This window comes from Crotalus tigris, unplaced genomic scaffold (assembly GCF_016545835.1).
Source record: "Crotalus tigris isolate CLP2741 ecotype Arizona unplaced genomic scaffold, ASM1654583v1 scf7180000018970.2248101, whole genome shotgun sequence".
In the NCBI taxonomy this organism is placed as follows: Eukaryota; Metazoa; Chordata; class Lepidosauria; order Squamata; family Viperidae; genus Crotalus; species Crotalus tigris.
The window spans coordinates 2,058,018-2,081,779 of record NW_024097302.1 but is presented as its reverse complement, the minus strand read 5'-3'; the positions used below and the strand labels follow the sequence as shown (position 1 = coordinate 2,081,779).

At 35.2% G+C, this 23,762-nt stretch overlaps 1 protein-coding gene across 1 annotated transcript; it reads right to left on the bottom strand.

Annotated features, from left to right (window-relative positions):
- Positions 1-209: 209 nt before the first annotated feature.
- On the bottom strand, positions 210-23,552 carry HLTF (helicase like transcription factor). Its single transcript, XM_039357940.1, has 24 exons — positions 23,405-23,552; positions 20,537-20,729; positions 19,217-19,383; positions 17,175-17,308; positions 16,960-17,057; positions 15,747-15,821; positions 15,221-15,412; positions 14,983-15,075; positions 14,834-14,867; positions 14,516-14,606; positions 12,481-12,557; positions 12,352-12,396; positions 11,283-11,374; positions 9,937-10,080; positions 8,792-8,930; positions 7,837-7,972; positions 7,344-7,523; positions 6,391-6,515; positions 5,950-6,122; positions 5,011-5,130; positions 3,442-3,554; positions 3,028-3,208; positions 1,296-1,376; positions 210-1,077 (listed from the first exon to the last, which is right to left on the bottom strand). The coding sequence occupies exons 1-24, from the start codon at positions 23,533-23,535 to the stop codon at positions 934-936; spliced, it is 2,958 nt and encodes a 985-aa protein (XP_039213874.1). The 5' UTR covers positions 23,536-23,552; the 3' UTR covers positions 210-933.
- Between the last annotated feature and the right edge of the window lie 210 nt (positions 23,553-23,762).

Here is a 23,762-nt window from a genome sequence, read left to right as displayed (position 1 = left end):
GTGTCAGACTTTTCAAATGTGTGGAGAAAATCCAGAGATGGAAGAAAACTTCTGTCTTCCAACATTAATCCTATACACATGAAAGTTGGCATGGAATTTTAAAACTTTCCGAACTCTAGTAAAATCTCACCAATTTCAAAAGCCTTGAATAATCCATAAGTCTAACGCTTATGCCCAGAAATAACAAAAAAAGTATCTAGTCAGCAAACCAAAGTCTTGATAAAAATTTTATTTGCCTAGAAATCAAACTAGACATATACAATAGTTTTATGCTATTAACAGCAGAAAAACAGTTCAAATGATTCCTTATTTTTCAATAAACAAACCAAATGCAGGCATAAAGGAAGTTTACAGGCCTGATATGTTACCTAAGTCTCAGTTGAACACATTTTGAATTCCTTTTCAGATGCTTCTAACTTGGAAAAACATGGGGCAAAACCAAAGGAATGTGATTGCTGGCATATGCACTTTTCTTAATTTTTCCCCAATATACATTATTTGTAAGCCTTTTTTCTATCCAGTTGCTAATATATAGTCAGTACAAAACATAATACACAGTAGCATTAAACTCCAGTGGGTAAAGCTTCAGAAGTTACAAGTTAACTTGCAACAAGTATAGATATAATCCAAGCAACAAAATTTACAACTCAGATGCTTACATCAAAAACATTTGACAATATACCGTGTACATTCAATTCTAATGAAGCTTTGCTCTTAGTATAAAAACTGAACATTTAGACTTGAGTTTACTACACTAAAGTTTGTTACTACTCTGGACCATTTGCCCAGTATAAGTATGTTTACTAATGATTCCTCATTTGCTGTTTCGGGAAAAAATCTTGCAGTTATTAGAAATATTATTTTCAGTATTATATTGTCTGAACATGTAACATCAACTTATTTTTAAAGCTGAATTTGTTCCAATGTTTTAAATTACATATCCATCAGAGTCCTGATTTCGTTCATTTTTGTTTCACCAGTAGGCGGTTTTTTGGTTCCAAAGGCTCCAGCTGCAAGTTCTCTCTTCTTGTTTTGGATTTTAAGCATATTTTCTTCTACAGAATTCTTTACAATGAACTAGAACAATTTTTTAAAAAGATAAAAGAAAATTAACTACCATTATAAAGTTATTTAACTCAGAGCACATGAAAAAGAATTATAAAATATAGATGTTATTATCCTCCAAATTAGCAAGTAACAAATTCTAGATGTTACTGAAAAAAATATCATTTGTTTCCAAAGAGCAAATGTGTTATTTTTAGGAGTGCAGATTATTAAAATAACAATCAGCTCACCTTGGTGATGATAACATCATGCTTCTGTCCAAGTCTATGACATCTGTCAAAGCACTGGTCCTCCGCAGCAGGATTCCAAGCCTAAATTGAACACAAAGAAATATGTATTCATATCTAAATTTCCACAGAACTTAGCCCTGACAAAGATAATTTATTTTAGAATAATGTATTTAGTTATTTTTTATTAAAGTTACAATTGCAATAATAAAAACTAAGACAAACTAACAAGAATAAAGGCACAGAGAAGAAAAATAAAGAAAAAATAAGCAATTTACTGCAGGGTTATCAGAGATAACATAACAAATTTAACCCTGATCTCAAATAAATCAACTTTCTATTCCTTCCTTTTAACAATCTTGTTTAATCTCATCAAATAATGTTTTAAAATTTGATTCTTTTCATTGATACTTGTGTGTGAGTATCCCTTCTCAAAAAAATTATTCAAAGCTTTAATGAGCCTCTTCTGTAAATCCAGTATTGAAAAATTATCTTGATTTGTTCTTTGTATATCCCTTTCAATTATTAAGGCATCAGGAGATTTCTTTTGTATGTCCAGTATTGCATTTTTCCCCCATCATTCCTCTGCTTGTGATTTTTAAGTCTAAGTTCAGATAAGTCTCAATCTTGTCAGGCAGAACTTATATTCCTCTCCCATAAGATATTTTAAGCATTATATATAGCGGCAAACTCTCTTAAAATTAACTTTTGGATCCACTCTTCAATATGTCCAGTGATTTAAAAAAAAAGTTCATTCTGTAACTTGAATTTAAGTGTTCTTCTCCTTTAATTGTAACCTTTCATTCCTCTGGTTCCCTCTACTGTCCAACCCCCAAAGTCCCATCCTATCATTTAAAAGAAAGAATTCAAAATAAATATTTACCCATGGGAAAGATTCTTATAATTAATTCCAAAAATTTTGTTTCAGATCCATCTGGACCCTTAATCCATTTGTAACTTTCTAAAATTTAAGTTCTAATCATCCTTTTGCTGTTTATTCCACACACACACACACACACACGCACACACATTTTTAAGTCCTTAAAGTTGTATTTAAAGTTTCTTTGACTATTGAGGTAAACTCCCCAGATGTTTTTAGATTTATCAATCCAAAGGTTCATAATAGTTGAAAAGCAGGTAATAAGCAATTTCCAAAAGTGATTAGAAAAGGAAGTATATGAACCCAGTGTCCTTTTAAAGGTGCCAACCATGTTTTCAGCAAGATGGCTCTTCTCTCATCTCCTTGTGATCAAAACCCACCAGGACTCCTGTCTTACTGTCTCCTCATGAGGAGCAGCTATCTGGAGCACTTATGGGCCATCTCATGCTGAAAGGAATTCTGAGGAACCAGCCTATTTCATTCTGCTGTGATTGTTTGCTCCACTTCTAGCCATTTCTTCCCCAGAAATTATTTTTTTTTAAAAAAAATAGTTGTATATGCTTTTTATGTTTTATAGATAAAACACAATGCCTATTCTTATGAATATTACATCTTCTTACATTAACACTATTAACACCATTTCAAAATGTTGTGCTAATCAGAGAATTAATGAAAAGCATACATATATTATATAGATAATAGCTCAGGTTTTAATCCTAACACAGCCAAATTGATTAAAAGTTGTTCCCTCCTCCTCAATACTAGAAGTAGCCTGCAAAGAAATTCCTCATTCCTGCTTAAGTGTCTAAATTGGTTGCATGGAATATTAAATGTCAGCAGGGACTTTATACTTACAGGTTCCATTAAAAATACCCGGGAAGCTGCTGTTAGATTCAAACCAACTCCACCAGCTTTCAGTGATAACAACATTATAGTTGGAGATCCGGTTTCATGGCTTTGGAACTGCTGAATTGCTTCTACTCTTTGTTTCTGGTTCATAGACCCATCTAAACGAACGAAGAAAAATCCAGATTCCCTGAGAAACAAGAGCAGCAGGTTATACAAGTGTCAGTCTCTTTATATTCTGATCCTTGGAATGAAGTTTTGATTTTAAAATGTTCTCCAAATCACATTTTTATTATTATTTTATTATTATTATTAACATACACATGCTGCCCAACTGCCAGTGACTCTGGGCAAGGTTTTTTAATTTTTTTAAAAAATAAATTATTCTTAGAATAATTTTATTCAAGAACACATTTTACTTACTTTAGTGGAGTTTCTATTATAGAGAGAAATTTTGTGAACTGTGAAACAACTAAACTCTTAATAGCTGGATTTTGTTTTCTTAACTCAATCAAAGCATGCATCAGTGCATTGACCTGAAAGACAAAATAATTCTTTTTAATTTTCAAAATATTTTTTTCTGGCTTATTATCCATGAAATCTATGCGCATCTTCTGTCTTATTTGCCAACCAAATGTGATTTCATTTTCTACACCCAACTATGCAATGTCCTTGTAACTTAAGCAAATTAAATTTAAGCAAATTAGCTTTCCCAAACTAATACTATTGAAGTCTAGAAAGAAAGCTAATTTCTTTTATGGAAAGTTATACTTCAGAGATCTAAATGATTAAACCTGAAAAATAATTGATTCATATTTTAGTGCTGTATAGAATGGTTTTTGAAAGTAATAATTACAGAATCAAATTTACATATTAATTTTTATTCAGATGTCTTATCACAAAGTTGGAAGGTGCCGTTTAATGCAAAAATCCAACTCCTCCCCTTAATTTAGAGAAATACACACAGACAAGCCAGTGCAAATCTTTGAAAGTTTTCCTAGCATTTTCTAAGGAGTACTGCTGTTTTTATATCATGGCTGAGATTAAGGAAGACTGAACACTCCAAAAATCTCAGCCTTTCTGCAGCCATCGTAACTACCGGTATCCCAATATGGCACATACTACCTACTTACCATTCATTATCTTCCAGCACCTTCCCTGGAAGTTATTACACCAAATATCCTAACACACTTTCTCTGACTCTCCCACCCTCTCCATAAATTTCCTAGTGTCTTTCTTCTTCCCCCTTTCCCCCACATAAGCTACCATTGCCAATGTCTATGATTCTTTTTTCCTAATTTTTATAATCACCTCCTTAACCAACTTGCCTGGAACAGCTACATTTTAATCAAATCACATTAAACACACATGCCTTCTTTTGGGTATGACCTACCCAAAACAATCTTTTGCACATCATGATTAAGCATTAATTGATCATAGATTGCCTCTTTTAAATTTTAACTAAATTTCAGTCAAGAGAATCCAGATATCAAAATTCTAGAGTCAGACTGGCTGCATCTAAAAACAAGTTCACAACCACATACCAGCATAGTACATAAAATAACAACAAGGCAAAGGCAGGGAATTGGCAAGCAAATTGAATGAATGCCAACAACCTTTGTGCCACACCGAATAGCAACTTGCTTATGCAGCAGAGTTCTACTGCATCCATTTGGAACTGTTTATGGCCATGGAGAAAGATTATTTAGTTAGCATTTGTCTTTGTAAGCAGATCTACAAGACGGACAGTTCAAATTTGCTCCAATACTGAAAGGTTCCTCCCCATCATAAATGTTCCCCCCCATCATAAATGCTCCTCCTCTAACCATTGCTCAGAGGAAAATACCTCGAAGTACCCATTCAACTGAATTCAAAACATCCAGTTTCTACATAATTTATCCAAATATTGTACTATTTGAAATGCAATAGTTTGGTGTAGTTCAACACATTTTTCTGAAGCAGACACACACACATATGAAATGTAGAATTTACCTTTGAACTAGATACCCATTGTTGTTTAGTATTTTTTTCATCATGAGTTTCTTCCAAATTGCATTCTATTAAATGTTCTAATGAAACTTCCTTTCTACAAAGAGGACATTTTGCATATGCCTGAAAAACAAAACTATTTATTGTAAAAAATGCACACAATTGGAAGCAAATAATGCCACAAAAAAAGTTTAAAGTAAAAATATATATTTATATTAATTAGACTAGAAAGAGTAGACCCAATATGTATTTGTGCTGCCTCAGAAGACAGTTATTCCAGGAGATTATATGAATTTTTAATCTAAAATATAGAGATATAAGAACCTTTTTTCCCCAAGGAAGTTAGCTGACTGACAAGATATAGTTGCACTGCTTAAGAATGCATTTGTGCAGAGGCTTAGTAGTTGACCTAATAGCGAATATTTTTTTTTCAAATTCTCATATAATTGATGAGCTGTACAGAAAGAAGTACATTTAAAATAATTATAACAGAGCTGCAGATATAATTATATATTATATAATTACATAACAGAGCTGCAGATAAACCATCTAAATAACATCTAAAATCAGCTGATACCTCATTAGTTTAACTTTAAATAAATATTACATATAAAAAGGACAAAAACTGCTTCTAGAGACATTAGGTTCAGTGTGAAAGTAATGTAGGGCAGCTGTCCCCAGCCTTTCTGGTTCCGTGGACCAGCAGTGACAGCAAAGAGGGCTTCACGTGGGCTACCTTCACATGCTTGCCTGTCACTTGAGTGGCCCAGTTCCCAATGGTCCACGGGCTGCAGGTTGAGGACCCCAGCCATAGGACACTGGAGAACATTCACATTAGTGTGAGCAGAAGAAAATAAAAGAACGAAGTACTGCCCATTCATCTTGGACTAATGCACATCACTCTGAAATAATTTGTGCAGGTAACTGATGGTAATAACTTGCCTTTTCTCTTTGGATGACTTCACAAATGCATGGCTTACAGAACACATGGGCACAGTGTGTTATCACAGGAACAGCCAACGAATCCAAGCAAATAGCACATTCTTCGTCTGATCCAGAGCTTAGAACCAACTTCATCTTCTGTATTAATCTGTCACGCAGTTCTTCAGAAGTACCTACACATTAAAAATAAATACTACAGATAGAGCGTGTAAGCTATATATATATTAGGACTGTGCTTCAGATTCAATTCCAAAAAAAGAGCTTTTGGGATTCAGTATTTGTCAGCAGTCTTATCTGATTCTCAAATCACAATGCTGCTTCTTCTGAACTGAAACAATGTACAGCCCTGATATATATGCAGTTACAAAATACCACTCTATTATATAATAGCTAATAAAAAAATCAGGTTACATGTCTACTGAACTGTTAAAATGTACTCACTTTCTAGAGAACTGGATGGAGAGATATTGGAACAGAGAGATGGGTGACAGCACAATTGTCTCAATCTGAGCAAAGCACCAAGAACATCTGCATAGTGGGCCAAAACACTTCCCTCATTAAAATACCTAAAGAATAATTTTTATAGTAAAACAAACTTGTTATAATAGGATTTTGCAAATTCTATTTACTGGATCAAAATTATTGCATTGGAATAGAATTTTGCAAAAATTTTGATCCAGTAAACCAAGCATTCTCTCATTTTATTTTTTTTCACCAGCTCTCATGTCTTAAAACAAGCTTGTTCCCATTATATTCACATTAGGAAATTTTTGGTTTTATCTCTGAGTGCAATCTAGGTCATTCTATATAAAATGTGCTTCATTTTTTAGATTCCACTTTGCTTTATCTTTCATAATGGATACCACTGACAGCACATAATATAATAGATGCATAATATATAATAGATCTTACAATTTCTTTGACATCCATCAACAAAAGCAGAAACACATAGGCACATGAATACCATTTTTAGCAGCAAAAAAGATTATAAAATTGAACTAATGAGTCACAGCCTAACTAAAGTATACAATACAGATAGTCCTCGACTGAAGAGTTTGTGTAGTGACTGAAGTTACAACAGCACTGAAAAAAGTGACTTGTGACTGTTTTTCACACTTACTTAAATTTGCAGTTGTACTTAGAGAAAAGCCCACTTTGTATAAACATACAACCATGCAACAACTGATTAGAATAAATGAATATTGCTATAGTTTTCAGTTTACTTTAATCTGGCCATCATTTATTAATCATATTAGCAATGTTTATCCTAAAAGATTTCCTCTTATACAAATGTCATTCTGTATAAAATCCATTTCTTTATATAAATCAGAATTTAATACAGGTAATGGTGTGTATATGTATATATATTCCATTTAACAGCTGGCACTATTTACCTGCTTATAGCAGCTTTAGTCTCATTTTTCACAGAGTGATAGAGGGCACTCTCTTCATCTGTAAGTGTAATATGCTGAATAAATACTTTACGTTCTGGGAGCTTCAAAACTGGCTTCCCGTTAATTTTGCTTGTTTTAGTTCTTCGAAGAGTAATGCTCTTAATCAGAGATTGTAAACGCCTAGGAAATACAGAAATATTCAAACAATCTATAATCATATCAATCAAAAAATATGGAAACATTCACAAAAATATCACACATAAATATGGAAATATTCACAAAACAATCTATAATATCAGACATGCTATACACAATCGCAAAGCTAGCTCTTATATATAAGGTAAAGTTGAATATTTTCTGAATGTTATCTAAACTTGAAGGTTTCAATACTTAAAGCGTTTTAAAGAATATTTTAAATGCTAAAAGTGCTAGTTTACACATGTATTGTGCTAATCTTATAGAATATCTAGAATATATTAGATGCAGTTTATACTTAAGCCCTCTTTCATCTCCCATAGTGACAGGCCGCTGGATTGTTCTGTGCCACCACGCTCTCTCTGTAAAAGGCTTCAACTTTAAGAAGGAAAGGAGAGACCACAAGTCCTTTAAAGAATTCTGAATAGGTGTGCCTGAAACAAGGACAGAAAAAAATATGCTGTGCATCATGCTTACTCGATTTAGGTAAAATAAGCCTCAAGGATTGTTTAATAAAAAAGTATTTCATACTCCACTTCTCATTTAGTGACCAGATTGGTTCCAACACCCAGTCTATGAGAACGTAGCCTTCTTACTTAAGCTGTCTCACACCACCTTTCTCCTATAGAGAAGGTTGCTTCCAAAGAATTGCAAGAACAGAGCCCGTTAGAAAAATGGCCAAGTAGGCTTGGTGAGTGAGCGGGAGAATGAGGCTACCTGAACTGAGGCTGCTTTGCTTGCAATGCTGGGCTGGGTGGGCAGTGAGTCTTCCTGAAGCACAGCAGCTTTGCTTGCCCTGGTGGGCTGGGTGGGTGATAAGGCTTCTCAGGCTACGGCAGTTTTACAAGCATTAGTGGGCCATTTGGGTGGCTGAAATCAAGGGTGTGGGAGATAGGCAGGTGGGAAGACTTGCAGCAGTGATGTGGTAGTAAAGTGCAGGTTTTTTTAATCATATGATTGTGGAGGTGTTGTTGCAATAGTCCTTACATTGGACACTTGAACACAAGTCCCTCTGTTCAGCCCCACTGCAATTTCAAACAATTATTGAACAATGTTCAAAAGTTGGGGACCATCTGCACAAGACTGTACTGAACTACTGAATCTTATCATTCCTCCGATTTGTATATATGTGGGGCGCTTCAAATTCTCAAAGAGAAGGACCATGAACAATGGTTAGGAGGATGCAACATTCTCTTAGGACAACTGTCCCCAACCTGGTATATACTGCAATATTGAATCTACAGCATAAATACCTGTCAAGATCCATCTTCTTTGTGCATTCAGGTCTAGAACAGCTTTTGTCTGTTGAGCATTTGGATTTCGTATTGTATGACCTTCATCCAACACAACTCTCAGCCACTTTAATTTATGTAAAGGACTGTTATCTCTGGTCTGGAAAAATATATATATTAGTCATTTTAGTATTTGAAATGAATAAAATGTTGAATAAGCATTTGGGGATGAGGTTTTTTGTTGTTGTTATTAAAATACATACAAAGACAAATATTTTTTGTTTTTGATAACTTCATCAGAAAAGCATTTATGATTTTACAAAGTGGAAGAGGGAAAATATATTAGCTATTTTGATATCTGAAATAAATAAAATGTTGAACAAGCATTTGGGGATGAGTCATCTTATTTAAAACACACACATAGAGAAATTCTGAGAATTTTCCCAGAAGAATGATTTTACAAAGTGGAATAGAAGTCATTGTGTGTGAATTAGGTGGCCATATAAATCTATTTATTTAATACAATAAATACAAAATAAAATAAAATCTGGAATACTGAACGTTCTTTTCACTTCTGTAAAAACCATTCTCACAGCAGAATATTAATAGTTGGATTCATGTTTAGATTGCCAGTTCTGTGCCATCCCTATAATTGTTAATATCAGCAGACAGTAGCTGACTTTGTCTGGGCCCAAAGGTTAAATAGGGTCAGGCCTGATTAAAACCTGAATGGACAAACTCAGGAATACATGAAAAAAGGCAATGGCAAATCAATTCCATACTGTTCCCAGGAAAACAACATGAAGTCAGCTGGAATCAAGCTCTCTTTGTAGAAAGCATTATTTTTTTTACAATTTTCAGCTCTATCAAGTTATTTTCAGCCTTTTAAGGAGGTAGGATCAATAGTGGTAATATTAGATGAAATCTGGCAACCAAGCATAAAACAGCCCTGTTAGAAAACTATAACCTCCTTAATGCCAAACAACAATGCATAAAGGATTTGAAAAACACAAGTAAGTAGCACAATGAAACTATTCCCAGCAGTTTTAAAAAGTATGAAAATAAATTCAGCATGAACAAATGTCTAATTTGTATGAATTTTGCATTACTCCTTTCTTTCTAAAAAAAAAAAAAAAAGCACTCTTGGAATTTTTCAGTATACTCACCCCATAGTCAGTGGCCAAAACATTGTACGTTGTTAAGACAATATCCTGCTTGGAAAGTACTTTCAGATCTTTGTTCCGTTCTGAGCCATAGTAAACATAAGTGTTTAGCTGAATATTTGGATCAACATGTTGGTCAAGTTGGTCCTAAAATGAGAATTGACCAAAAAGTAAAATTAACTGGCTGTGCCATAAATTTTATAGCTTGCAAATTCTGCTCTAATCTGTGCTACATTAAGTTTCCTGGTACAAAAAAATAAGCTATACAGGGATAATTATTCACCTAAAACAGATTTATTTGCTCTCAGTTGTTTCTTCAGTTACGATTCCAGAGGAATGCAATTATATTAATTTTAATATGTGACATTTGTGATCATTCCCTCAGGCCTTGTACTGAAGAAAATTAAAAAATGATGTGCCCTTCTTTCAGGTATAGGGATTAAGAGATCTAGTTATTTTGGTGAAAGTAGAAACTGCATCATCATCATATCCTGCCTTTTTTATATATAACTCAAAATTATTAGGATGCTGAGTCTTAAGACTATTAAAGATCTACAGCTTGACAGTTCAAGACCCAAGTGCCACAAGACGGAATGAGCTCCCATCACTTGTCCCAGCTCCTTCAAACCTAGCAGTTCAAAAGCATGCCAATGCAGGTAGATAAATAGGTAGGGCAAATAAGCATGCGGCAAGGTAACATCATTCTGAGTTTCACCACTCTCTGCTGCGGTGTGATGTCATGCCAGCCATATGACCGTGGAAAACATCGCCAGACAATGCTGGCTCTCTGCTTAAGAAATGGAGGTGAACACTACTCTCTAAAGTCAGTCACGACTAGCAGGGTAAAACCCTCAGGGACACCAAGGTGGTAAACATATCTACCAGTCCTATTTTTTCCTCAACAATTCCAATCAAGGTGTAGAAATATGTCAGCCACAATCAAAAGAAATGGGAGTCACCAGAGCTAAATTTTAAATGTTGTTGCAAAGGGTCTGAATACTTATGCCAATATGATATTTGTTTTTTTCTTTTTAATAAATTTATCAACATTTCTAAACTTCTGTTTTCACTTTGTCATTATGGGGCACTGAGTATAGATTGATGAGAAAAAAATGAATTTCAACAACTTTAGAATCTGACTGCAGCATAACAAAATTGACAAAAGTGAAGGAGGTCTGAATACTTTCTGAATGCACCATACATTACCTTGTCAAAGCAATATTCTGGTTGAAAAAGAATTTAAAGAAAAAACAGTGTTTTCTTAATTCAATATAGAAAAAACCTCATTCATTTAAGAGTTGCAATCTATAAACATTAGGAAGTACAAACTATATAAATTATAAACCTACAATCCAGTTACTTAGGACAGAAAGTGGACAAATTATCAGCGTCCCTCTAACATTATCAACTTCATTTTTATTTGGTTGTACAGGAACATCATCTTGGAGAGAAGGAAAAAACACAATTATCAATTTGAATATGCTATGGTACTTATATAGTTCATTTAGTATTATTCAGTTAAGGAAAAAACTACATGCTAATAAGATATTTCTACTCCAAACATATCATCTACAATCCTACTGATACCTGTTTTACTACCCAGCCATTGAAATTCTTAAGTAATATAAAATGCAGCCATTCATTCTGAGCTATACACTAACTAATTTAGTAGTTTCATGTTTGGATAACTTCTTGCTTAATCTTCAACAGAAGATACACGAGTCAAGATAATGTAAATTTAAAATCAAAGATGTACATGTATTTATATTTATATCATTTATATAGACAGCTATAGCTGTAACATGCATATCTTAATTTATACATTGATGTATACATTTATGCAAGCCATTATTTTCCTTATCAAAGTTGATGAAAAAGTTAAAATAGTTACACACACAACAGATTCATGATAACAATCAATTACTCCTTCCCTGGATCCTTATCCCCACCCAGTGAGGCTCCCAAATCATTATATACAAGATGGAAGAAAGCAAAGGACATCTTGCAAATCTGGCTAAAAGCAGTCAGATACAGGGGTACAAATGAAAACTGGAAGAAGGAATTAAACTATATGCAGAATCATAGATGAAGTAAAAAAAAAGAAATTAATTCTGGCTCATGATTTGCCACTATTGATTAAATAATTATTAAATTCAACAAATCCAGTTGGTTTTTATCTATCTCTTTGTAATAAGCAATACCAAGACCTTCAGGACAGCTATAAGCACTATTTAATCCAATATTAGGTCACATATCTACCTACCTACCTAATTTAAACTAGAAGACTCCAAGATTCCTTCAAATTCTGTTATTCTGCAATCCCACAACAATAATCAGTGCAGTTTTTAAAAGTATCCTGGTATTATCAGATTTCTAAGGAATCGGGAGAGAAGAAACAGAATGATGAAGTATCATTACCTAGTTTCCTTTTCCTTGCTCTTGATTTTGGTTTTTTACCTTTAGCTGGAAAACAAAATATGTTATCATAGTAAGCAAAATTGAAAAGATACTAAGAAAATAATAGAATCAAAAATAACTGTAACTCACTTTTTATTTGTTGTGCAACTTCTTGGTCAGGTTCTGTGTCACTGCTTATTGTGTACTTTGATTTCTTGCCCATAACTCTAAAGCACCGAAAATGAGGGGGAGAGGGGGGAGAAAAGCAGTATTTTATATGTTCATATCCAACTATTTTAATTTTACTTGCTCAATTTTACTTGCTCAACCTATAAAGAAGGTTGTTGACCTAAATAAGACCCATCTGCGGGAGATGGACGATTAAGAAATTGGATGGATGGATAAAATAAAGCAGTGTTGACTACAACCACATTTGCCAGTCACTCTGAGCTTGGAATTGAGATAGTCGATAGTTGTGCAACTCATTCCCCAAAATTTAGATATCTCACCCATTTTACAACAAAAAAGTAGTTTCTGTAGTATGTGGCTACCAGATATTGCTGAAATCTAAACTTCAGTAGTCCCAATTGTATAAAACAATGAAAAGGATATTGTGAGCTGTAATTCACCAATATGCAAAAGGCGACAAGTTGCCCATACTATCTTATTTTAGATAGAAGCCACGGTCAAAACAAATCAGAATATGTAGGAATCCACTAAGTATGTCTGTACTAAACACTTAGCATGATTAACTTAACTCAAGGCTTACTCCAATAATCCAATTTCATGAATTAGCATATCACACTGAACCATAAAGAATCATATAGCTCAGATTTGAAGATATCTATTTGTTGGTTCAAAGTCATGAAACACAGCCAACTATTTTTGTGTGTATATTTGAGAAAGAGATAATCCACAAATCATTTTCACTGGGAAAAGAAAACGTAAGTGCTAAGAAATTCTTCAAAACTATTTAGTGCGAGATTTCAAATATAAGCAGCGTGAGGACATCTGGCACATTTGCCCTCTGGAACAGCATCATTCCTCAAGATTTAGAAGGGCTCTAGAGCTCCCACCCTTTAAATATTCTGGAAGTCTCTAAATACTTTGCTCTGTTCCCAGGTTATTTATGGAGCCCCCGACATTTTTTTCTAGATGTTATCTATGTGGTTTTATCTAGGCAGTATCTTCCTTTTTAAAGTCTGCATTCTTTTAAACATTGTAAGGTGCCCAGGCTATTGAGAGTCAGGCAGCCTAAAATCCAATATATTAAATACATAAATGGGCACCTAAGTATTTAACCAGAGTTTTTAGTTCAAGAAATGAGAGAGAAATATAAAAATAAAAGAAAGTTCTTAGAATTCTAATTTAAAAAATAAACATTATGCTGGATACCATATTTTAAAGATAAAAACTTCATTTCAAGTTAATAAACATCTAAATACCTACCTAAATAAGTAAGAGATTATTATGGTGGTTTATAGGGCAAACTTACAAGTAGTCCTTGATGTACAACCGCAATTGAGCCCAAAATTTATGTTGCTAAGCAAGACATTTGTTAAGTGAATGTTGCCCCATTTTACGCCTTTTCTTGCCATAGTTAAGTGAATTAATGCAGTTGTTAAGATAGTAACATAAATGAATCTGGCTTCCCCAATGTCTTTGCTTGTCAAAAAGTGAAAAGGTGATCACATGACTCCAAGACACTGAAACCATCACATAAGCCAGTTGCCAAGAGTATGAATTTTGATAACATGATCATGAGGATGCTACAATGGTCGTAAGTGTGAAAAATGATGTCATTTTTTTCCACAATGCTGTTCATTAAAGAACTCGGTTTTTTTCCGGCTTCTGGGCAAATCTGAATGAAAAAATAACATGCTGCTATTTGTGAAGAGTCACCTGGACTTTAAGGAATTGGTTCCTCAGAAAAAAATCAGGTTCCTTCAGTGCACTGTTTCCCAACATTGGCAATTTCCATATGTGTGGACTTCAAATCCCAGAAATCCACAACCAATAGCACCATTGATAAGAATTATGGGAGTTGAAGTGCACAATCCTGGCACATTATCAAGGTTAGGAAATACTAACTTAATGAACAAAAGAGAAGGGTATTTATGCAGTATCCAAATTTTGAATATGTTTCAAAGCATACACATTCTTAATAGAATGGAAAAAGTTCTACCTTTTTGGATAGGGTTTGGAAGATTGTGAGGGAAAAGAGTCACTTTCTTCTTTTGAATTGGAAGCATTCAGCCGCAAGCCACAGTTCAGTGCTTATGAGAAAATTTTTTTAAAAAAATATTTTAGAAGTAAAGCCATTGGAAAACAAACATATTTAATGTAAGAAAAGAATTTCTCTAATTCATTTTTAAGGAATTCAATCCAGACTAGGACATGCTTCAGACTTTAATGAGATTTAATTTACATGTTAACTTCACATGAATCTAAGACAGATCTGAAATAAATATTCTCAAATCAGTATATATTTTGAATAAATTACCTTGTAAGTTGTTTTGTGCAGTAGGAATATATTTCTAAAAGGTAAAACAGAAGCAAAAAATTAATTGTTCTGTTTCTTCTCTTACTTTAAATATATGGATTATTTTTTACTTAAATACTTAACAGAATGATAGATGATAAATGTCCCACCTCTTTCAATTGATCAACTTTCTTTTCAAGAGGAAGAGCCTTCCCATTATGGAAGTTGGTAAGAATTACTGCAATCATAGTAAGTGTTTTGCCCTAAAATACATTGAACAATTGATTACCATTTTTTTCATAGAAGCAGAGAGTTGGAATCAGCTTTTCAAGATCCCTGTGCAGTGAAGAATCCAAATTAAAATATTCTTGACAGATAACTAACCACATCCTCATGCAAAATAGTTACCAGTCCCATATCATCTGCCAATATTCCTCCGAGCACATTCTCTGGTCTATTTTTTTCAGCAAAATGTATAATTGTATTGTAGAAGAAGTTATCACGCTCTTCCCAAAATGGAGGAAGATCCTTATTGTTCTCTCGCAAAATCATCCAAGCTAAAGCTTGCTTCTGGTGTGGCAGTAAAGGAGTCAAAACAGCCTAGAAAATAACAATTCCATTTTAAATATTTCTTCAGAGCAAAAGCTACAACTTGCAGCTGTTCATTTTTTCACTATCATTTTCTATCTTTTCATCTGACTTTAACTTACTTACAATTTATTGATTACATTCATTGGCAACAAAGTAATGGGCCAGTCACATCTCTCAGCCCTTGGAAAAAAGCAGTGGCAAATCATTTCCAAAAATCTTGCCAAGAAAATAGCAGACACTCCTCTAGGCTGTTGCTAGCAGTCAAAACTGACTAGAAGGCACAACACCCCCACCCCAAATTAATGTATTCAATTAACCACTGTGACTTATTCAAATTACATACCTTTGCTGCTTCCATTTCATAGGTCTTATTATCTTCTTTCAGATCTTCAAAAAGTTTGTCAAATTCGGTTTTAAGCTACAATGTAGGATATGTTAATAGCCTTATAATATCCAGATTATATTACTTCACACAATAAAATACAAACATATTCTTCAACATTTTTATATTTTATATTTATATTAACAGGCCTATATTATACCCTATATAGTAGTAGTAGTAGTAGTAGTAGTAGTAGTAGTAGTAGTAGTAGTAGTAATAAAGTTGGAAGGACCTTGGAGGTCATCAAGTCCAACCCCACACTCAGGCAGGAAACCCTACACCATTTCAGACAAATGGCTGTCCAGTCTCTTCTTAAAAACTTCCAGTGTTGGAGCATTCACCGCTTCTGGAGGCAGGTTGTTCCATTGGTTAATTGTTCTAACTGTCAGGAAGTTTCTCCTTGGTTCTAGGTTGCTTCTCTCTTTGGTTAGTTTCCACACGTTGCTTCTTGTCCTGCCTTCAGGCACTTTGGAAAATAGCTTGACTCCCTCTTCTTTGTGGCAGCCCCTGAGATATTGGAACACTGCTATCATGTCCCCCCTTGTCCTTCTCTTCATTAAACTAGACATGGTAAAGTGAGACTGAGGTAAGGAAAATACATTAAAATTGTAACTCAAAATTAAAATGGGCAATTTTATACTTCAAATCTACTTGGGAAATATTCCAGGCCAAAGGCAAGACAGATGAACATGAACATTATTGGGGGGTCACAATGTTCCTGATCAGAGCAAACTAAACCCTACCACCCTCGACCTAAATCTATTCACTTGATGACTGACTGACAACATTGTTTTCTCAAGATAGAGGTAGAGTAATTTGGTGTGACCAGTCCATGCCTTTCATTGCTCAAGGAAAGAGAAATGATCTTGTAGCCAGCAGACTTGACATTCCCTGTCTACTTCTTCTATAAAGAGTTGCTTGGCTCGAAGAACTGTGGTGGTGTAGTGATTAGAATGCAGTATTATTGGCTGACTGCCCACGGCCCGAAGTTCAATTCTGAGCAGCACACCGTTTACTCAGCCATCCATCTTTCTGAGGTCGATAAAATGAGAAGCCAAATTGCAGGGGGCAATATGCTGACTCTGTAAACTGCTCAGAGAGTGCTGTAAAGCAGTATATAAATCTAAGTGCTATTGCTATTTACTATTTTTATAACAAGCATGAGTAGTAATACCTGTTCAGTTGTCATTTGGATAGCACCATGGCTTGGAGCATTGTAACAAGTTCTACCTCTGCCAGATGTTCTGCCAGTCTCAAAACCAAACCCTGAAACTGAATGCCATTGAAAAAATGAGAACTAGTAAATGTTTGGATATTATATTTAGTTTTTTTATTTATATGAGAAAGTCCTTCATATTTTGATTAATGACAATGTAAATTTTAACTTACATTTTCCTGGCGGTGCTAACTTTAATCCATGGATTTTTAGTCTTTCTAGAAGTGCTTGCTTATTCTCTTCTTTTCCCCAAAAGCTCAATTTCACTGCCATAGTGAAAGCATTATTTGCTCCATGAGGAACAACCCTAAGAGAAAAAAATAGCAATGGTATTATGTTACATGTTTGTCTTTCCCTTTGTAGAAAGAGTTCAGGAAAACATATATATTAGGGCTGTGCTTATGATTCAAAGGAGCACTTGCAAAACTTATTAAACTGTTAAAGCAGCATATTAACACCTTTTCCTAAGGATTTACACAGCTCTAGACAACATATTTATCCTCCCTTATGTTCTTCTTTTATTATTCCAAGCATAATGGAACAGGCTGAGAAATACTGACTAGTACAGTGGTTCTCAACCTGTGGGTCGGGACCCCATTTGGGGTCGAACGACCATTTCACGGGGGTCGCCAAACAAGGCTGTCCGCCATTTTTCCCCCTTTTCTTTGGCCACGCCCCTGGCACCCGGTGATGTATAAGTGATTGGGGGTCACCACAACATGGGGAACTGTATTATGGGGTCGCAGCATTAGAAAGGTTGAGAAGCACTGGACTAGTACAATGTTATCAGCAAGCTTAATTACTGGCTAGCTATTGGAATCCAGATTATGCCTTTCTAGTTTGATATTTAAGGCTGTTCCCCAAAAATAAATACAATTCCTTTAAATATTCCCTGGGCAGTGTAAAAAAAAAAACCCCAGTAATAATAAGAAAGGAATTAGCAAATAAAGGGGAAAACTGATATTACAAAAATTGAGATAATTTATTTTAAATATCAAACTTCCATGCAAAATTGAAACATGGAAGAGAGTACTATCTACATCACCTGAACAAAATGATACATATAGATAAACAAATTTAGTTAATTAAAACACAATATATTTCCATACAGCTTCAAAGTACTCAACTTATGCCTTCAAAAGGACATAAGGCAGTGGCTAAAATCAATGAAATGCAAAAATCAACAAATGATAGCGAAACAATAAATGGAAATAAATCTTGCTTTTAATCGCTAAGATTAATTCTATAATGTTTAATAGGTAGAACTTACAAAGTATTTTATATAAAATCACAAACTTCATTGATGCAACATTTTATTATGCCACATGATCATTTTATCATATGTATATCATACGAACACACACATAACATGTACAAAATGATGCTATAAACCAACAGCTAGCATGTCTCAAAGGTGGTTTTTCAAAAAGCAACAGAACTATGGTTTTTCCTTGAGGAAGATGACATTTTGTTTCTCATCAAAGAATCTTCATCAGTTCTGACTGGGGTGGGTGGGGGATGGAAGGATTATATTTCTTTACAGTCACCTAGTCTTTAGCATTCTCTGAGAGCCATTAAGACCATTTGGGTGTTTATCTGTGCCCTCAGGGTCACCTAAATCCAAATGCAAATGGGTATGGAATTTTCTTGGAATTGCTGAAAGAATGGAGATGGGACCATATCTCTCCCCCCCTCCCTCCCTGTCTACAACACAGTCCTTTCAGCAGTTGCAAGAAGATTCCACACCCATTTGCACTCAGATTCAGGTGACCCGAAGGGCACAGATAAACCTCTAAGTGGCCTCAAGGGTTCTTAGACAGAGTGCTAAGGACCAGATGAATGAAAAGAAATATAATCCTTTCATCCACCCCCATCCAATTAGAACTAATGAAGCGTCTTGGATGAGAAGTGAAACGTCATCTTCCTAAAGGAAAAAACAGTTGCCTTTTAAAAAGCACCTTTGAGATAACCATGACATGAATGACCGAGAATCTCCATTGACAACAGTTAGCATAAACTGGAATCTTAGTCTTCATTTAAAAATTACACTAATTATAAAATATCCATGTTTAAAGTAGCAATTTGCTTAAAGGTGCAATAAGGAGGTTTACACTACTGAAACGATAAACTTTTTTGTTTTCCTATGTTTAACTACTGGATTACTGATCAAGAACATTATTTGGGGGGGGGGATAGTATTCAAAATGAATTCTTACCCTTCCACTACTGCCAATTTGTTGTCCATGATATAAGCCAAGCACGCTGCCAGTTCTTTTTTTATATGGCCTACCTGATCACCATTCACATTGTTTACTTTTATAGCATTCTTATCATATGGATTATTAGGTTCTCGCTGGAGAGCCACCATTTCATCATCATTGACCTGTAAAATTAATATTTGCAATTAAACCAGACACAAAGACTGCTAAATTATTCTTAAATGTTTAACCAAAACGTTTTTTTTCTTTAAATAAAAGATTCTATCCAAAAGGCCCTACTCTTAGTTATCTTTTGTCATCCAATCTAATTTGTGGGATCACAACAGGACTTTGCAAACTTCATGGATTAATGGTACTGCGGAAGCAGTGTTTAATTATTTAGGCTTTATAGATAACTGTTAACATTTGAACTGACAGCTGTTTTTCTTGATATTACTTGCATGCTAAAATGGGAATAATCTGAACATTTTTCCAGACAATTACTGATAAGCACACAAATTTTAGTTCACGTATAATATTAAGCTGTAGCTTAATCACTATCTACTGATTTGTATAGCATACAATACCATAAATTACAAGCTATATTTTCTGGCTTCATATAACATATTAAATCCAAATTAAACAAACTACACCATGTAGCGGCAATGCAGAAGATCATTATAGTTGCAAGGAATTAGTGACATATTATTTCTCTTTCACATTAAGAAAAGTTAAGTTTAGAGCTCAGTCTGAACTAGCCTGTTTTTCATTCTTGCTTGCTGAACTAAGAAGGGGAGGTGGAAGAGAGAAAAAACTTTCACGTAGCTTTCCTGCCATAAAACGTGACTTTTGATTCTCATCCCAGAGTCAGGTTAGGTCTTGCAGTCTCCTGACTATAGCAGGGCCATGAAGTCATGTTGCCAAGTTTTGATAAAACTGTGGGATTGTTGCTATTTGTTGGCAGCTTCTGCAGGAAACCCAGCGTTAGGTACTGTGGAAACTAGCTGCCCATGGGATATCTCTGCTGTTGTTATTAAGAAGCTCCTGGCAGCCTTGGTGTCATGCTTTGCATGTATGCTATTTATGATATGCTTTTAGCCAACAATTAAGCTTAAAACCTCTTTATTTATTGGACCGCTCATTGTCTCTGAATCCAAAAAAAGACAATTATCTGAGCACCTGCTCACTGCCCTGACACTTGGAAAAACATACCATAGCTTGTGTGGCCCATGAACTGATCCAGTGTTTCAAGATATTAATAATTTTAAAAACAGGGTTTTTTTCACTCTCAACAAAGCTAGAGCTTCATATCACCAGTTCTCATCATTCTGAACTTACCACACCAGTATAATACCGTAAACCAACCACACTTCCTCGCAAAGTTCCAAATAATACCGCTGAATCTATGTCTTCATCAATCCCTGAAGTAGCAATTCCCATAATATCTTCTAAGCTGGGATAAAATTCACGGGTAAAAACATTATAATGCCTATCTCCATACAAAGCAGGATCCAATTCCCATGAGAAATCTCTACAAAAAAAAAAAGGGGGGGGGAAGACAAGGTAAAACAATTTTTATATAGGAAGTTATTTTAGGTCTTCAAGGTTTGGATTTGACAACTTTTTAAAAGCAAACACAATTACTTGGCTAATTTATTCTTCAAGCAGTCCATTATCAATCAATCCCTCCAAATTCTCATTATTAGATAATTAAATTAGTAATTAGAGTTATCTTTCTCCTAGTAACTCATCAGGTACCTTGTTTTACAGGAGATTAAAGTTAGGCTACATCATTACTTGGATGGAAGAGCACCAGGGATTTCTAGGCAAAAAGAGGGGGGTGCATGCGGGAGTAGCTTAGTATAGGATGCTTAGTTTTATACTTGAACCATTTCTAATTTTCATGACTGACCCAATTTTATGAGCTTTTTTGCAGTGGTCATTAAACAATGTGGTAATTAAGTAAATAGCATAGTCATTAACAAAACAAATGGGTCACTATGCAAACAGTTTTGCCAAAACCTGGAAATAAATGGTTTGTGACAAAACCATCATTTAAAACTCATGTGACCACAGTATGTTGCAAACAGCTGCTGAATGCTCAAAGTGTGGTCATGTGATCAGAGGAAGGCATGAGTCTTGGAACTTAAATTTGGATCATAAGCACTCCAAGGGAGGAGGACTTGAGAACTACCTGTAGAACTATTGTTGTTTCCAGTTGCTGTTCTGTGAACATCCTAGACAAGCCAAAACACACAAAAAAAACCACACCCAGGAATTCTGGAAGCTTGCCATAGACAAATCAGCCATCAACAGACACATAGAAATAAACATTTACACACCATTCAAAAGACAATAAAAAGGAAGGAAACAAAAAGACAATACATGCTCTGCAGCAGTCAATACCCAGATAGAGATTAATACCAAACAATCAAAGAAAATAATACCCTAATCAAGGAATTACCAAAAACACCCATACTAACACTCCCTAATCAAGGAATTACCAAAAACACCCATACTAACACTAACAGGAGAAACTATTACAAGATATATATAAACTTCACTTTCACTAGCCTGATGTTATGGAGTTGGATAACTTTCTCTCTTTTTGCTATATACCAAATTGTGAAGTGAGCAAGCATGCTAAAAAAAACAATGCATTGTCATAAAAACTCTAAAATTATACAATTAGCATAAATTGTATGCTAAATTACATACAATTACAAATTGTATGCTAATACAACTGCTGGATTTTCAACTGACACAATCAACTTTTAATCCTTTTCTATAAATGCAATAAAGATACATTGTTAAGAGCTAGGCAGGAGAACATGGACTATTTGTTCAATCTCACTTTGTTTTGAAAGTCCATTATTCCCTCAAAAATTCCAGGGGAATTTTTCCAAGGGAAAAATCAACTTTTTAAAATCTTATTAGCGTCTGTTATATGTCTCCCAGTCACTCTGGGCTGTCTCAGGTTTTAGCTCTTTCTCTACATTTTAACTTTATGAACATTCTGGGAAAAATAATGCATTGATTTGGAGCATTGATGACACTCAGAAATCCATCTATTTGTGAGAAGGTGGATATCTATGGAGACTCTGTCATCCAGGTCATGGTTGTCCCAAAGGTACTTTTTTTTCAAAAGCAACTAGACTTTTTCCTTGAAGACATTTCACTTCTCATCTAAGAAGCTTCTTGAGTTCAGAGCTGAATAGTGGAAGATAGATTTATATTCTTTGCAGTCATTAGCACTCTTTCTGAGAACAGTTGAAGCCACATGGAGGCTTATCTGTGTCTTCGGGGTCACCCAAATAATGTAAATGATGTGGAACCTTCTTGGAACTGCTGAAAGGACTGTGTTGTAAACATCCCTTCTGTTGAAAGGGCTGTTCAATCTCTTTCAAACCAGTGGTCCCCTCTGTCCAAGATATGGACTTTGCTGTCTTCAAAAGAATGACCTTTGCCTTTCAAATGGACTGCTGAGTCTTGTCCTGATGGGTTTGTTCTCCTATTGTGCCATGTGTTTGTGAAGTGGGTATTCTATTTCTCCAGTGAACAGGTCTCACTACATTGTACTGCATATATTTTGTTTGTTTGTTTTCCTTTTCCCTTCTCATCCAAGAGGTTTCTTCGATTCTGAATGAATGGTGGAGCATCCTTTCAGCAGTTCCACAAAGATTCCACACCCATTTGCACTCTGACTCAGGTGACCTTGAGGGCACAGATAAACCCCCAAGTGACCTCAACGACTCTCAGTGCCAACGACTAGATGATTGTAAGCAATATAAATCCTTCCATTCTCCTCCACCATTCAGTCAGAAGCTTCTTGGATGAGAAGCGAAATGTCTTCAAGGGGAAAAAAAAGTCCTGTTTGCTTTTTGAAAAAGTACCTTTGGGACAACCATGACCTAGAAGACTGAGAATCTCCATAGATATCCACACGCTCACAATCAGATGATCTATTTACTAGATGATGATTTAGCCATGATTTACGGAATGAATCACAAATAAAACAGAACGAAACGAAAGAGTAAAAAAAAAGAGCGCAAGAACAACACCGTTACTTGCCGAGCGGCCCTTCGACTAGATCCCCCCCCCCCAGGCTTCGGTTCACGGCCTCAGCCTCATTCCCCACGGAGGAGCCAACCAGGCTAAAAGGTTTCGCTTCGTTACATGCTTGGTATCTCTGGATATCAGGCTCACCTCAGGAACCTCCAAGCCATCCCGACACCACGCAGCTCCGGCCGCCAAAGGTTACAAACGTTCCCTTCCGGCCGCCAAGACTGCAGAGAGCGGCAAAACCCGACCGACGCCTTCGCTTTGCCAGAGAGCATGCGCGTATCTTCATTGGTCGAACACGGCGACGGCCGCCTCCAATCGCTGACATCGTCTCCAGAAGTTTGAGCCAATAAGGAACTCAGAGACAGTCGATACTCTGGGCTCCGTATGCCTACGTTTCTATTGGTTGTTTTAAAATGTATTAGTGTGCTGGGGGCCAATGGGCTTTATAACTGGGCCGTGGTTGTTAATTAACAAACGAAGGCATGAAAACATTGACTGT